This window comes from Cyprinodon tularosa, unplaced genomic scaffold, assembly GCF_016077235.1.
Source record: "Cyprinodon tularosa strain WSP-4 unplaced genomic scaffold, ASM1607723v1 ctg81, whole genome shotgun sequence".
Lineage (NCBI taxonomy): Eukaryota > Metazoa > Chordata > Actinopteri > Cyprinodontiformes > Cyprinodontidae > Cyprinodon > Cyprinodon tularosa.
In genome coordinates this window covers 571,323-587,636 of record NW_024039574.1, presented here as the reverse complement: position 1 = coordinate 587,636, position 16,314 = coordinate 571,323, and the positions used below count along the sequence as shown (strand labels likewise).

General features: G+C 38.3%; 1 protein-coding gene across 3 annotated transcripts; it reads left to right on the top strand.

Moving 5' to 3' along the window:
• Positions 1 to 226: 226 nt before the first annotated feature.
• LOC119774336 (CMRF35-like molecule 5) lies at positions 227 to 8,350 on the top strand. 3 transcript variants are annotated; one of them, XM_038271791.1, is made up of 7 exons: positions 227 to 1,124; positions 1,379 to 1,702; positions 2,038 to 2,358; positions 2,982 to 3,056; positions 3,286 to 3,387; positions 3,466 to 3,536; positions 6,427 to 8,350. In XM_038271791.1, exons 1-7 carry the CDS (start codon positions 1,088 to 1,090, stop codon positions 6,598 to 6,600), a joined length of 1,104 nt encoding a protein of 367 aa, XP_038127719.1. In that variant the 5' UTR covers positions 227 to 1,087; the 3' UTR covers positions 6,601 to 8,350. The 3 variants fall into 3 exon arrangements, with proteins under 3 accessions (XP_038127719.1, XP_038127717.1, XP_038127720.1); XM_038271789.1 differs by having other exon boundaries at positions 2,038 to 2,373; XM_038271792.1 differs by lacking the exon at positions 2,982 to 3,056 and having other exon boundaries at positions 228 to 1,124.
• Positions 8,351 to 16,314: the final 7,964 nt, after the last annotated feature.

Sequence of the window (16,314 nt, the reverse complement as noted above, 5' to 3'; positions counted from 1 at the left end):
ACCATTAATTTGAGTAGGTAAATGAGATAGTTTGCCAATGGAATCAGTATTTTTACTCTTAAAATAAGATAATTAGATAATATTCACTTGAAATAAGACAATGCAATTGTGTTTTCTTATTTCAAATTTAAATTGTCTTGTTCCACTGGCAGGATGTCTCTTTTATCTCCACGATTCAAGGACAAATGCACTTATTTTAAGAAAAAATTACTTTGATTATTTAGATTTTTTTCAGTGTAGACATTTTGTCTGACATATCACATCATGAAGTTCCTAGAGAGACTTCTGTTGGACATTCATCCTTCAAAACAGCTGCTTTCCAGTGTCTACAATGATGCTGACATTGTACCACAATGTGCAATCAAAGTACATTGAGGCACTGAAATCTCCTCTCAAGATAAATTAGTTTTAATACCTTCATTTTAGGTTTGGGCCATGTTGGAAAACATTGTGGCCTATTTCCACAGAGAGACAATCTAAATCACCAAAACATCCCTATCATTCCTAGTGTTGTTCCAAACGTAAGTCTTTTGGATTTCCTAGCAGCAAATATATCCATGTATTCATAATACATAGATTTCATTTTTCATTCTGCAATTTTGCACGCTGTCCAGCAGATGATGCCCCAGGCAACTGCCTGCGATGCCTGTCAACACAGCCGGCTCTGGAGCTTTTACTTTTCCTTTGGGATTAATTGGGATTAATCCAGTGTTTTTTTAAATTAAATAGCATTATCCTGTTAAAAAGTAACCTGAAAATCTTAAAATGACAGAACAAAGCTACTACCGCCCACCCTACTTTCCACACCGACACATATAAACCCCAACAGACAACTTTTTCATTCAGTCATATAAATTTAAGGCTACATTACCTTTTCTATCATAAAAACACCAACCTAAATGGTAAGCAGCTATGTTCAATAAAAGATTACTGAGAACATTTAGAACAGACATTAAAAAGACTTTTATGGCCTGTTGCTACGTGCTACACGTTTTGGATTTCAAAATAGACATTGTGGTTTCCTCAGACCCTTTCACGCAGCAAAGCAATTACTTCTGGCTTAGTTCTACTGCTGAAGAACATAAAGATGTGGAGGACTAAGATCCTGATGTTCATCTTGTGGGGTAAGTTGCTTTATTTTGCATAAACTGAAGGTTATAAATCAATGATAGAATATGACACATCTGATGTTTGTTTGTACATGATGCTGTACTAGTATACCATCATCTCGGCATATCCTTTTTATACACGGAAATTTTCTAATTGTCTTTAAGAAATGCATTTTACATGTATTTGAAGGTCTACTTTTTCACATAGTCCCTTTGTTCAACAAGGAAAATATACCAGGTAAATTTAGGTTTTCTTCTGTTTTCTGCAGTTCTGAGCTGTTTGACCACTGTTCCAGGTTTGATCCATCACTTTGGATATGAGGGACGAGATGAATACATCCAGTGTTCATACCCTTTGGGATATGAGGGTTATGAAAAGTACCTCTGTAAGAATAACTGTGGTAACAATGATGTTCTTATTAGTACATTACAAAAGAATACAACAAAATATCGCACCTATGATGAGAAAAGAAAAAGGGTTTTCATAGCAATCATCTCTAAGCTTCATCTTAATGATGCTGGTAAATTCTGGTGTGGAGTGACTAGACCAGGAACAGATATCTACACTGAAGTAAAGCTGCATGTAACCCAAGGTAAGGTAAAATTAGCCCTTCCTAAATAATTTGCCATCATTAAACCAAAGCTACTCTTAGGAGTTATTCTTCAGTATTTCATTCTAAAGACCAATTTTATTTAAATAACTAGACTACAGTTGGAGTTTAGGTCTAACAAATAAAGTCTAATCAGCACATATTTAATTTACAGTTTATCAAAATGAGAACGTATTCAAATATAAGTTCAGTAGAATATAAACATGTTAGTTAGCATTTTAAAATTAAATATAAATTATATTACAATCTATCAACTAATTTTAGATGTTCTTTTCATATAAAAAAATTCCCGCTAATGTAAATATTTATCCTCATAGACAGGTGCTGTCAAACTGTGAGTAAAACCCAAAGTATTGAAGAAGGTTCGGTGACCATCAGTTGTCCCTATGACTCTCAGTCCGCCAACAACCTGAAGTACCTCTGCAGAGGAAACCGGCCCTCCGTATGTCTAAAGCAGGCAGTTATCACCTCTAACAGCCCACAAGAAGGACGATTCAGACTCACTGATGACAGGAAATCAAGAATATTCACAGTGACTATTTCCAGACTGACCCTGAAGGATTCAGGGTTATATCTCTGTGGAGTGAAGAGAACCTCAGATTATGACCTTTTTTCTGCTGTTGAATTGGATGTCAAAGGTAAACCGACACTAGGTGATTACAGATTTTTTTTTTTTTTAATCACTTGAAAAAATTATGCAAGTTTGTGAAAAGTGAATATTTTTGACAGATAAGTAAATTGATTAAATACTTTTAAACTTATCTTTAATATGTTCTCATCCTGAGTTAATATTGAGTAGATCCTGAGGATGACAACAGGATCTTGTTTACTTATTAGCTGACTTCTGATGGCAATTGGCTACACTTCGTTTTATTTTAGGGTATCAAATTTTGTCTGATTAAATACAAAGCACCTGCTACTATTGTAAGACTTCTATTTATTCTTTCACTGCACAATTATAGCAGATCAAATCTTGCTAAAATACAGTCTTACTTTATATGACAACATAAAAGCTTTTTTAAATAAAAACATTATATTTTTACAAAACATCAAGTAATAGCTTCCCCTATTAAGAACTGCTTTTTTTTATCATCATGAATTTTTGCAAAATCGCAAACATTTTATGCCCTTGGCTTTGAAAGGTGCTGAGATGTTTGAATATGCAATACCCACCTTAATAAAAAAAAAACACAGCATAGTGTGAAAAAAAAAAAAAAAAAAGGAGAAAAAAAACACTACTAACAGTAATTCTCTTTGACAGTTTATCAGCACAGGACCACTACAGTGGAAACAGACTTAACAACTTGGTTAAATGTTTCTGAAAAAAAAATTCAAGGTATATATACTGTATATATATATACATATTTTCTGTCTGTCTGTTTATCCGATTAAGAATGACCACATTTACAAAAAACATTTGAAAAATCTGACTCAGATACTTTACAAAGCTTTAACTTTGATATTACTATTTCTTAAAGCAGTGCTACAAGGTGCTGTGAATTAGGAAGTGACTTTGCTGTCTGGTTGTTCATTTTTTTTTTTCTTTTATTGAACGTGGCTTTCAGATGATGTTCTTTATCCATTGTGGGCTCTATTTCCGATTCTGCTGCTGATATTAATAACTGTCTTGGTGAAAGTTCGCAAGAACCATTGTCACATGATTAAAGGTGAGTTAAATATGTCTCCGACATAAGCAAAGACATGTCTGCTAACAAGTGCTTGTTTTTCTGCACCTTGTTTTTCAGAAACCAAGGTCATCATAAACACTCACAAACTGGAAGAAGCGGATGAACAGGAAGAGATGAATAGCAATGAGGTAGGGGCACATGTAAAAATCTGAAATCCACACGCTACAAAACATATAAATCTAAATAATAATTTTCTTAAAATAAGTGCATTTTTTATTGACTTGAGGAGGTAAGTGAGACCCTTTTCCAATGGAACAAGACCATATACATTTAAAATGAGAAAAAAATTATTGCATTGTCTTTTTTCAAGTGCATAATATCTAATCATCTTATTTTAAAAGTAAAAATGCTAATTCCATTGGCAAACCATCTTATTTACCTACTCAAGGGTAAATACACTTAATCTAAGCTTTTTTTTTACTTTTCCTAGATAGTCATTCCGTAAAAATTCAAAAAAAAATATCCACTGGACTTGGTTTTCAAGATTTGAAGACGTTTCGCCACCTCTCCAGGAAGCTTTCTCAATTCAAATGTCTGGATCAGCAGTGAGTTTGAGTCTTATATAGACAACGCCTTGTATCGCTTGGAAACATGCAAATGGTAACCGATGAATGGGTCGTTTAGTTTCATCGTTAGCCTGTAATATCTGAACCTGTCTATGATTCTAGGGGTCGTTTAAGGGGGGATTGCCATTAAGGGGGGGATTGTCTCCTGTAATACCTGAAACCTGTCTATGATTGTTAAGGGTTGGTCGTTAAGGAGGTATTGTTCACCGGCTGGAGCGGGTAGGTCCCTCGTTCCTCTGTGATGGGGTGGGGGGTTTGGTGATATCTGGAAGGGATCATGTCTATGATTTAATTGTATGTTTTTGGAAGCTGGAATCTGAGTCCACCACCTCTGTTTAAAGTTGGTTTTTCTCTCTTAACATAGATGGCTTCCTTCACGCCCCTCTCAAACCACCTATTTTCTTTATCTAGAATATGGACATTCTGGTCTTCAAAAGAATGTCTTTTGTCCACAAGGTGTAGGTGTACTGCGGAGTCTTGTCCAGAGGCGGCCGCTCTTCTGTGTTGGGCCATGCGTCTGTGGAGAGGTTGTTTTGTTTCGCCAATGTAAAGATCAGAGCATTCCTCGCTGCACTGAACAGCATATACCACTCCGCTCATATTCGGTCTGGGGGTTTTATCTTTAGGGTGCACTAGCCTCTGTTTAAGGGTTTGGTTTGGCTTGAAATGTACTGGGATCTTGTGTTTGGAGAAAATCCTCTTGAGCTTTTCAGACACTCCAGCAACATAAGGGATTGTGACGTTTTTGCGTTTAATTTTCCCATCGCTGTCTTCTGTCACGTGTCTTTTGGATTTCCTTGCTGATTTGATAAAAGCCCAGTTTGGATATCCACAGTTTCGGAGAGCATCTTTAATGTGTTTCTGTTCTTTTTGCTTCCCATCTGTTTTAGTAGGGACATGTTCTGCCCGGTGTTGTAAGGTCCTGATGACTGAGAGTTTGTGTTCCAGTGGGTGGTGTGAGTCAAAAAGAAGATACTGGTCTGTGTGAGTAGGTTTCCTATACACTTCAATGTTACACAAACTCTCAGTCATCAGGACCTTACAACACCGGGCAGAGGATTTTCTCCAAACACAAGATCCCAGTACATTTCAAGCCAAACCAAACCCTTAAACAGAGGCTAGTTCATCCTAAAGATAAAACCCCCAGACCGAATATGAGCGGAGTGGTATATGCTGTTCAGTGCAGCGAGGAATGCTCTGATCTTTACATTGGCGAAACAAAACAACCTCTCCACAGACGCATGGCCCAACACAGAAGAGCGGCCGCCTCTGGACAAGACTCCACAGTACACCTACACCTTGTGGACAAAGGACATTCTTTTGAAGACCAGAATGTCCATATTCTAGATAAAGAAAATAGGTGGTTTGAGAGGGGCGTTAAGGAAGCCATCTATGTTAAGAGAGAAAACCCAACTTTAAACAGAGGTGGTGGACTCAGATTCCAGCTTCCAAAAACCTACAATTCAATCATAGACATGATCCCTTCCAGATATCACCAAACCCCCCACCCCATCACAGAGGAACGAGGGACCTACCCGCTCCAGCAGGTGAAAAATACCTCCTTAACGACCAACCCTTAACAATCATAGACAGGTTTCAGGTATTACAGGAGACAACCCCCCCCTTAATGGCAATCCCCCCTTTAACGACCCCTAGAAATCATAGAAAGGTTCAGATATTACAGGCTAACGATGGAACTAAACGACCCATTCATCGGTTACCATTTGCATGTTTCCAAGCGATACAAGGCGTTGTCTATATAAGACTCAAACTCACTGCGGATCCAGACATTTGAATTGAGAAAGCTTCCTGGAGAGGTGGCGAAACGTCTTCAAATCTTGAAAACCAAGTCCAGTGGATATTTTTTTTGAATTTTTACGGAATGACTATGACCTGGATGACTGAGAACCTTCATCAGCACTTTTCCTAGATAGTTTTTTTTTTTTTTTTTTTACAAGTTATTGAAATTCCCAAATATTTTTTTTTTATTAATTGAATCGGAAACTACTAACCCTCTTCTTTTAGCAAAGCAAGAACATTTAAATTGAAATCTATAAAAATCATTGAATATTTGTATGCTTTTTTTAAACAGAAGGATCTGATTTAATAGACCCACCCCAAAAAGCTTTTTTACACTGACATGGCTCTTACAACTCATTCCTCAATTCCTCAATTTCTACCCTGTCAGTAAATTATGCATACACAAATGTGTTATACAAACTGAAGCTTTAATAATAATTCTCATTTATAGACTTACTAAAAACAAGCTTTTGTGTTTACAACATGTTTAATATTAGCAAGAAGCTTGAGAAGATGTTACAGCTGAGATGTGCTGAATTAAAACATGAAGCCAACTAAATATAAACCTAGATTTCACATTAAACTGAGCGAACATACCAAATCAGTCTGTCTTCGCTTTGTAATGATGTTTTAACTGTATGTTTACTTTTAGCTTTACGAAAACCATGAAGCTGTGGTTGTGTACGCACAGCAGTGGACCTTCAAACAGCGGAGCAACAGTTATCACTTTGATGACAAAGACGAAAATGAAGCAGATTGTGAAAGTATCACAGCACCTGAGGAAATCTACTGCAACGAGGCCTTTCATGCATTCCAAAGGAGATGAAGACCAGTGACCTACAAATGTTAAAACCCAATATACACAGCATTATATGAGGAAATATAACAATTCCTGGCTTTAAATCAGTCTCCAGGAACAGTTTATTGCCACTAAGATTATTTCTATTTAGTGAATTCCAGCAGGATAACCAAGACATTTTTTTTAAAGCTTTCTTAAAATTCTGAATTTTAATGGATATATTTAGCATTTGGTAGATTTACCTTTAAACTATATCTTTGATGTTTTTACCAAAAATTAGGTTGATTTTTGGCCTATTCCTCTTGACTTGTGTAAATGGGTCAAATGTGTTGAATCATTTTCTTGCAAACATATTCCCGCCTGTTGGACCAGTACCATTGGAATTTTATGAGAACAAGTTTAGCAGTATGATTAAGGTTTACGGTCTGTTTGGATAACTTTTTCAGGTTGCAGTTTTAACTTCTTGGCTGATCCCACAAGGGTTTCCACTGATTTTTTTGTTTTTACGATTTCATCTATTTTGCATCATGCATCTCTCCCTTCTGCGGCGTAACACCCACACCAGCTGATGCTGCCACATCCATCCTACAAAGCTTGGAAGGTTTTCTTTGGTTTGCAAACTTCCCCCTTTTTTATTTAAAGGCATCAGAGCTTATCACAGAATGCTTCAAATTTAACACCATAAGACCACAGGACATATCTCTAAAATAAGTTCTCTGTGCCAGACTGCATTTTCAAAAATTCAGTCTAAATTTCTTTGGTTGGAGTAAGAGTCTAAGCTTCTTTCTTGCATACAGTCTTTTAGAGCATGATGGTAGACAATAAAATTTATTATGGATAATGATGCTCTCTCACTAGTTTTAGCCATTTTCTTCACGTACTGTAGTGTTTTAAATTTTGTCCTTGGTTTATTAGATTTTCCTTTAAAAATGTTTTCATCCTCGAACAGATAATCTGTCTTATTCCTATAAAGGCATGAGGGCCAAACATTCCCATGCTGTACCTTCTTGCTTATAAGTGAGCAAAGGAGTGTGGCCCCTTAAGACTTCTGAACATTTTACCCATGGACAAACCAAATTTGTGGAAGTCCTCAAATTTCTACCATGATTTCCTTTGATGTTATCTAACTTTATGTAACCAAATGATGTAATGTCTTTAACAGTTAAGCTTATATAAAGCCAAAAGTGGACCTCCATTAGACTCAAATGCTCTATGTTAAATGTACAAAAGCTAACAAAAGCATTGTTTTAATAATCTACAACTTCTCAAGTTATGAAAACTTTTGACAGTGAATAACATAATAAAATCTGTAGTGAAATAAAAATTGCCTATAACGAGGTTCCTGCAGATCCTTAAAAAGTCTTACAAGGCATTACATTTTTCAATATAAAACTAAGGCTCTAATTGGTATTAAAATGTCTTCAATCAGTCTTAAAGTTGTTACCACGTCATATATAGGATTTAATTTTTAAATCCATATCAATCCATATCAAACATATCGGAAGTCACTGGCCGTGCACTCCAAACGGACAGATTACCCGCTACCAGACATAGGCAATGGATTTTCGATAATGACAGCAACCTGCCTTTGCGGTAAGGTCTGTAAGAACCTTAGGGGCCTGAGGATCCACCATGCCATGATGGGCTGCATAAAGAGGAAGCAAGTAGAGCAACGCACAGAGCCAGTGCCAAGCACTGAATCTGGGAAGACGGAGGAGGAGCAGGAACCTCCATGCTCGACATGCTACACCTAGCAAACCATCAGTACAGTGTCAGGTTATTTATATTGCCCCCCCCCCCTTTTAAACTGCTATAAAGATGCACTGAAGATTATAATTTACATTGTCAATGTAATTTTTGTTGTGATATTTAAAACATAAAACACAGCTGTATCTATGTACACATGAATAGAAAATAGATTTAGGATGGAGAACATATATTCCTATTAGGTTTCAATATAACTTTATTGAAGGACAGATTATTTTTATGCTGGCCCTGAGAGCTTATTCTTCATTCATCTGTGTGTGTAATGACAAAACATGTTTTTTAATGTGGCTGCTTAAGGCAGCTCATGAGAATGATCAAGATTTATAGATGTCTTTTAATTGTTGTGATTTAATCTGAATATACAAATCTAACTAAAATCTTTTAATATTGACACAGATTTTATTTAATTTACATATCATGTTAATCATCTAATTGCATTTAACTGATGTTAACCTCTGATAACTATGGTGTTTTCCTGTTTGCTGGTTGGTAAAGGTAAATTCTCAGCTCTGTGAGATTTCTGGCTTAGTTGTTTGGCCTTTTTGTTATTTACAGACACACAAAAGGCTCAATAAATGCTGGATTCGTCCTGTTTTTTCTTAAAAATTAAAAACAAATCAACAAAATAATTTTAAAAACTGCAATCATTCTCCGTTTCAGACAGCACCCAGCTGGGCAGCATCATTAATGATAATTCCCCTCTGACATTGGGGAAGAATAACTACGTAGTTGTACCCTGCAGATAGCAGTTTTATTTTACCCAACGGGTTAATAATCTATCATTAATTTGAAATATTCAATTAACAACCCTTTCTGAAAAAAAAGAGAGGGCGGAAAAACTGGTAATGGACGCCTTCTCTCTCTCCTCTTTCTCTTCCTTTTTCAAACCCAGACTTTGGGCCGCTGTATTTTTCAGCCACAGATGTTTTTACCACACTGCTGCTTATTTACACATTGCTCTTACTAATGTGTTAGTTTCCTTGTCATTATGTCAAAAGACGCGTGCGTAGCATTTAAGCCCCAGTACGAACGAACTGCCAATGACAGACGGCGAGACCTGACACGATGCCATGACATGAGGACCAAAAATGTATTGCAATTTCACAAGAAGGGGTTGTCAATATATTCATGCTTTGTTTCACTGTTTACTGCTAAAAATTGAGGGAGGACATGAGGATTATTTATTTTACTATTGATTTTCTTTTTATATTTGAAAAATATAGCGCTTCATAAATCCTTTTGGATTTATTAAGTGGCTATTGGGACAGACGCGGAGTGGGACCATGCGATGCTCAGAGAATGAGATCAACCAGAGCCTTAGTGCTACATACAGTGATAGCAGGAGGGAGGAAAACCTGCCTACCTTCAGTGAGCTACCCACACCTCCAATACCCTCTGTCCAATTTGACATCAAGGAACCCATGCTGGCAGAGGTCAGGAACATCACACAAGCTGCACGTCCCAGTGCAACCCAAGGCCCAAGTGGAGTGCCCTACAAAGTCTACAAAAAATGTGCGAGACTCCGGAGAGGCTCTAGAGACTTATTAGGGTAGTATGGAGCAGGGGGAAGGTAGCCCAACAATGGCGTACCTCAGAGGGTGTTTGGATACCCAAGGAGAACGCTAGTGACAACAAGCAGTTCTGCACCATCTCCCTACTCGGTGTGGAATGCAAAATCTTCTTTAAGATCCTTGCCAACAGGTTATCTGAGTATCTCCTGAGAAATTCCTACATTGACACCTAAGTGCAGAGGGGTTGAGTCCAAGGCATGCCAGGCTGTTTGGAACATACAGGAGTGATCACCCAGTTGATCAGGGAAAAAAACGAGCAGACCGGGAAGTCCTCTGGCAGTCCTCTGTCAAACTCAGAATTGAGTACAAAGTCTCCCTCCTTACCCACCAGTGCATTCATGGTGATACCCCACAGACCTCAACACCTAACCTCCGATCTACCTATCTGCTGAAACCACCTAGGACAAAGCTTCATACAATGGGAAATCAGGCTTTCTTTTCAGCAGTTCCCAGCCTGTGGAATGCTCTCCCTGGTCACCTGAGGACCCCACAGACTGTGAATGCTTTTAAATGTGGCATTAAACCCACCTTTTTAGGAGAGCTTTTAATTGAACCCCCCCCCAACCCCCACCCGCAAGTCCATCTAACCTTTATACCTGTGGCCTTGCAGAAGTGCCAACATACCCACTGTGCCCAGCTCATGGTTCCCTGGAGCACATGCTGAGCTGCTGCCCTAAAGTGCTGGGAGAGAGACGATACATGTGGCGCCATAACCAGGTGTTAAAGGCAGTAGCAGACACCATCTGCACGTGAATCCATGAGTTAAAGCAACGGTCTCCTTTGAGGCACAATATCTTCTTTGTCAGGGCAGGAGAGAAACCTGAGAGAGCAGGTAAAGGCACAACTGGACTGCTAGCCATGGCTCAGGTTTGGCAGTTGCATGTGGACCTTGGAAGTCAGTTACAGTTCCCAGAGCACAATCCAAGGACGACACTAAGGCCAGATCTGGTCGTAACATTTGACTCCACAAAGCAAGTTCTGTTACTGGAGCTTACAGTCCCCTGGAAAGACAGAATGGAGGAGGCTCATAAAAGGAAGAAAGCTAAATATCTTGAGCAGATTGAGGCATGCAGAGGCTGGATGGAGGGCCCGCTGTGAGCCAATAGAAGTGGGCTGCAGAGACTTCCTTAGTCAAACTGTGCATCGGGCATTCAGGCTCCTTGGCATCAGAGGGTTGCTTCAGAGAAGAGCCACCAGAAACATCAGTGAGACCTTGAAAGAGCCTCAAGGTGGCTGTGGATTAGTGCTGCTTGAACACAAACTGGGGCCTGATCAACCCCAGTTGGGTCACCCAGAAGAGGGTGTCTGAAGATCAAAGACTCAAAACACCCTATGACACTGGTTGCTTCACTGATGATGTGTTCAAGCTGCAATGGCGAGGTGTTTCAAAATCTATCGTGGCTCCACAATAGAGCAGTGGGTAACAGTGCCTTGCAGCAATTAGGTTCTGGGTTTGATTCATGGCCTGGGGTCTTTCTGTATGGAGCTTGCATGTTCTCCGCGTGCATGCGTGGGTTCTCTCAGCGTACTCTGGCCTCCTCCCACTGTCCAAAAATGTGACTGTTAGGTTTATTGGCTTCTCTAAGTTCTCCTTAGGTGTGTGTCCTTGAATGTTTTTTGTCTCTGTGTTCTCCTGATGTACTGGCGTCCTCTCCAGGGTGTACCCTGCCTCTCTTCCATTGACACCTGGAGATAGGCACCAGCACCCCTCACGACCCCAGCAGGGATAATCATGATGGAAAATGGATGGATGGATAGATCAAACATATCAAATAATTGACTATATATATATTTTTTTACACTTACTGAACAGCTAGCTGTAACCGTTATTGGTTCCGTCCCGATAGACGAACTAATAAAAACCATGTTGCAGCCGGACCTTGGGGTGAGTTGAATAGCTGCTGCTCAGAGCAAAGACACACTTGGGCAAGTTGTTTGTAAAAAACATTTTTTTGCATGGTACAAAATGGCAAGTCAGGTAGATGTAGATGAGGAAGGCTGAACAACAGTTTCAAATGGGAAAGAGAGAGATAGAGCAGGTAAAAGTGGGGAGAGGCTGTTTTAAAGCAGGCCAACTCTGTTATGGAAACTCCTCTAGAATCTCGGGAGATTATTTCACAAAGATAAATTCTTCATAAAGTAAGCAAAAGTATGGACAACACTGAACATTCTCTTCAGAAGATTTTTAAACAAGATTTTGTAACCGGTTTCTCCAGATCCAGTGCAAGACAGACCGATAAAGAAGATCCTTCCTGTCCACAGCTATTAACCCTACAACACCTTATGAGTTACTGCAACATTTAATTTAGGCACAACCAGTGTTCTCTGAAACGTTGATATTTTTTGTGAATAGTGACCTGAAAGGATCTGTTATGAAGTAATGAGCATAACGAGAGCAACATTTAGTCTGAGAATAATAAGCGGCACACTAAGCTCACGTTAGCTTTCAATTGATAACACTTTTCAATGGATAAAGTCAGGTTTTTAAACCACTTATTATGGCAAACAGCATGAAAGACCAGCATGTCTACTACTAGTACTACTGTGTGCAATTCAGACTAATCTACTGGTACTTCTGATGCTAGTTTTGCAGAGCACTTGACAGTGTGGTGGGAAGCAAAATCTGTCTCCTGTTAATTCCTTTTTACATTTATATGTATATAAATATATATACATATATGTGTGTATATAAATGTATATGACGGCCTACTGCAGAGGTCACGGATTAGCAGACCAGGGTCCAGATTTAGACCCACCTGCTGGCTAATCCGGACCCAAACTAATTTAAAGCATTTATACATTTCTGCATGTTTGCACCACTTCTTCTGTTTGTATGGTAAAGCCAGGCTGCACATGATACAAGTTACCCAATGAGCTGCTGTCAGTCAGGGTTACTGCTGCTGGCTACTTTTAGACACAGCAGGCAAACCTGTGGCAAGCCGGGCGATGGAAAAGAAGGAGAAAACGATGACAAAAAGAGAGTAGAGAATGTGTGGACTGCTGGGAGAAGCGCAATGAACTAGATAAATAAACATGAAACGGCGTGCTCAAAGATGACCCTGCACATTTTGAGTATGTTTTGCTCAACCTACTGCTGTGAAGCAGGATTCTCCACTATGAACATAATCAAAAATAAATATCTACCCAGGCTCAAAATGAGCAGCTTGATATGTGCTTGAGGATGGCTTTGTCGCCATTCAAACCCAGTTTTGAAAGCCTTGCATTGCAGCCTAAAGCCCACTGCTCTCATTAAGCCATAAAAAGAAAGAAAAAACGTTGTATTAAAAAAAAAAGTGAGGCAGGAAATTGTCTATATACCAAACTGAAAGACTGTTGTTCTCTACTTCAAAACCAATTTAAACTTTAATATGGAAAAACTTTCTATTTTTTATATTTTTTATTAAAAAATTCAATGTATAACATGGATGCATAAACACCCGGATTTTATTTCAGTGTTAAATGCTGTGTAAAGTAACTGATTATAATTAAAAATGTCTCCGGACCTCTACTGGTTGTTTGGGATTTTTTTGTTAAGACACCACTTATTTTTAATTGGTTACCCCTGGCTTACTGGTTAGGGCATAGAGCTTGGAATCCTGAGGTTCAGACTCCACTCCCACAGAATGCCACACTGGGTCCCTGAGCAACCACACTGCTCCCTGGGCACCGTACAATGGCAGCCCACAGTGGCATCTCTGCATTTACTGGGTTAAATGCAGAGAGGAAATTCTGTTGCTCTGTACTTGTGATAGTGTAAGGACAATAAACAAAAAAGTAAAAAAAATATATATAACATTTAGACTATTTCTCAGGAATTATTTCATAACATTATGTGTTATTTCCAAACTGTCTGTCTTTTTTGGGGGGGTAGAGACTAGTGCAGACCTTCACAGCCTTTCTGCAGGGTTAATTAGAGAGAGACAAATTCTGTTTTTTCAGAGTAGGACTGAATACCATTCCATAAGGTAAATGGTAAAATGGTAAATGACCTGTACTTATATATCGCTTTTTCAAGTCAGGAGACTTGACCAAAGCGCTTTACACTACATTCACCCATTCACACACAAACAGACACTCACACACTGATGGTGGCAAACTACATTGTAGCCACAGCTGCCCTGGGGCTCACTGACAGAAGCAAGGCTGCCGTACACTGGCGTCACCAGGCCCTCTGACCACCATCAGTAGACAATGCAGGTGAAGTGTCTTGCCCAAGGACACAATGACACTGAAAGGGCTGTATAATGTCTTGTTCTCATCTTGCTTTGCAAAGTAAAATAAAATGCTGACTGTAAATCTGTTTATTTACCTGGAGTGTATAGTTGAATACATTTTGAGTTTTATTAACTAACAAAGGCAAACTCGACCAGAAAAAAAGAAACGTTTCTATGCAAACTCTGCCATCTGGGACTTAACAGACAGGTCCGTACATCAGCCACTTCCACTTAAAATTTAAAGTGACAGAGTTAAAACATCCAAGCGATCTTGGGAGATATGTGCTGCTGAATGAGGAACGTAAGAAATAATTATTGATGGAGATGTTTTCAGCATAGCCTGAATGTACCTGTATGTTTCTGAAGTTTGGTGTAATTTGGCTAAATAAAGGCTTCACTGCACATACAGTAAACCTTCACTACATGAGGTCTTTTCTATTTCTTTCTATGTATTACAATCATACATTTAAAGAGTGAAATATTAGGTTCTATTGTGTCTTAATTTACCAAATGATCTTCAGCTAGTTTATTTATAGGTTTGTGAACTTGCTAATCTTTTGAAAAAGTGAACTATAAACATGAACTAGTTCATTTTCATCTGTGTAAAAACAAGACTGTAAAAACAATACAATGTTTTTCAGAATACGTAGCTGTAAATGGTCTAAACTACACGGTTACCACTTTGAGCAGGCAGTGAGGCTGATGTTAAGTGTTGTTTCAGTTCCTGAAATACACAACGAAGTACTTCAAGGTTTTGTTCAAGAAACAAAAATGTTTTTTTAATGTTTGATATGCTATCTGTATTAATCACTTTGTAGTTGAGAGGACAAGATGGAAGCCCAGAAAGGAAAACAAGCAAAAAAGGAACTGTACTTTCTCGGGCACAAAAGGAACATACTTAAAATTGCCAGTGATGTAGTGAAAGCGTGCCTACAAGAATGTTTTACTTCTAAGTTTCACAGCAATGGCCGTACAAAAAAGGGAATTACAGCTACAATCATTTCATGTTTTCTTGCTATATTTTGAATGTAAAAGTTGAAACCACACATGTTTAACAGATACGCAGTAACCATAGAAAGGCTCTGTTCGAAAACCTAGGACGGGTCCTCCAAGGACGCGGTCTACGTAGACTGGATCCTTCGAAGTCCTTGAAAATAAGGAGACCGGAAGAGTTTTGGCTGTAAATTCGACCAGGTCTACCCTTTGGCGGGTTTTACCGCCGTATGCTCTGTTGCTTAGCAACCGTGAACGTTGACACACAAAGCAGGAAAAGAATGAATACAGACGTTTTCAAAACTGTTTATTTATTTCTTTTTTATTGTGAAGTGAACAAAGACTACACTCACAAGAATCCAGAGTGGAATAAAGGTGCCAACCAGCGGGAGCAGGAAGTAATAAAATCAAATGTAATGATAGAAACATTAGTCAGTTAAATAACCTGCTGCTGTCATTCTGCACATCTCTGATGTTGCTGCTATTTTCAAATATCCATTACTGTAAAAATGTCCATAGCTGCATATTGGTTATTAATTCTCCAGTTTTATATTGTTAAAACACTTTACAGTATTTTATTGTTTATATTTTAACTCTTCCTATTATTTTATTCTTATACATTTTTCTAAGGTCCTCATTTGTGTGACCATTTTCAATAATCTTTCTGCTGCTGTAAATTTGCCCATTGTGGGAAAATAAAGAGATTTTCTATTCTATAAAAGGGGTAGAAAGATATAAATAAATCTAAACAATATATGTATAAAAAATATATCTGCAAAATCCCTAATATTCAACAACAAAAAATAGGAAGTTAAGCATATTGTGCAAAATAGCAATAAAAAAATTAAACTCCTATCAGATTTATAGTCCCCACCCTGCAAATATATTAGAATCTGTCCTTAAATTCCAGCCAAACCCATTTACACAGTAACAGATTAAAACCTTTAGATAAACCAAACATTACCGCCACATATCTGACTCAATAACCATTAAAACAACTATTTTCATTCATTTCAGACGGAACTATTCACAGAGTTGTATTATATTAAACTGAACTTCCAATTTTCACCACTGTTCGGCGCCAAGTAACCTTTCCTCTGATCACAGCTTGCTTGGTCTCGCAATGAATCCTGGGATATCAAATCGGGCAAAAAGAAGGACGCATTTTAAGGCCGCATAACGAGGAGTCTTGGAAT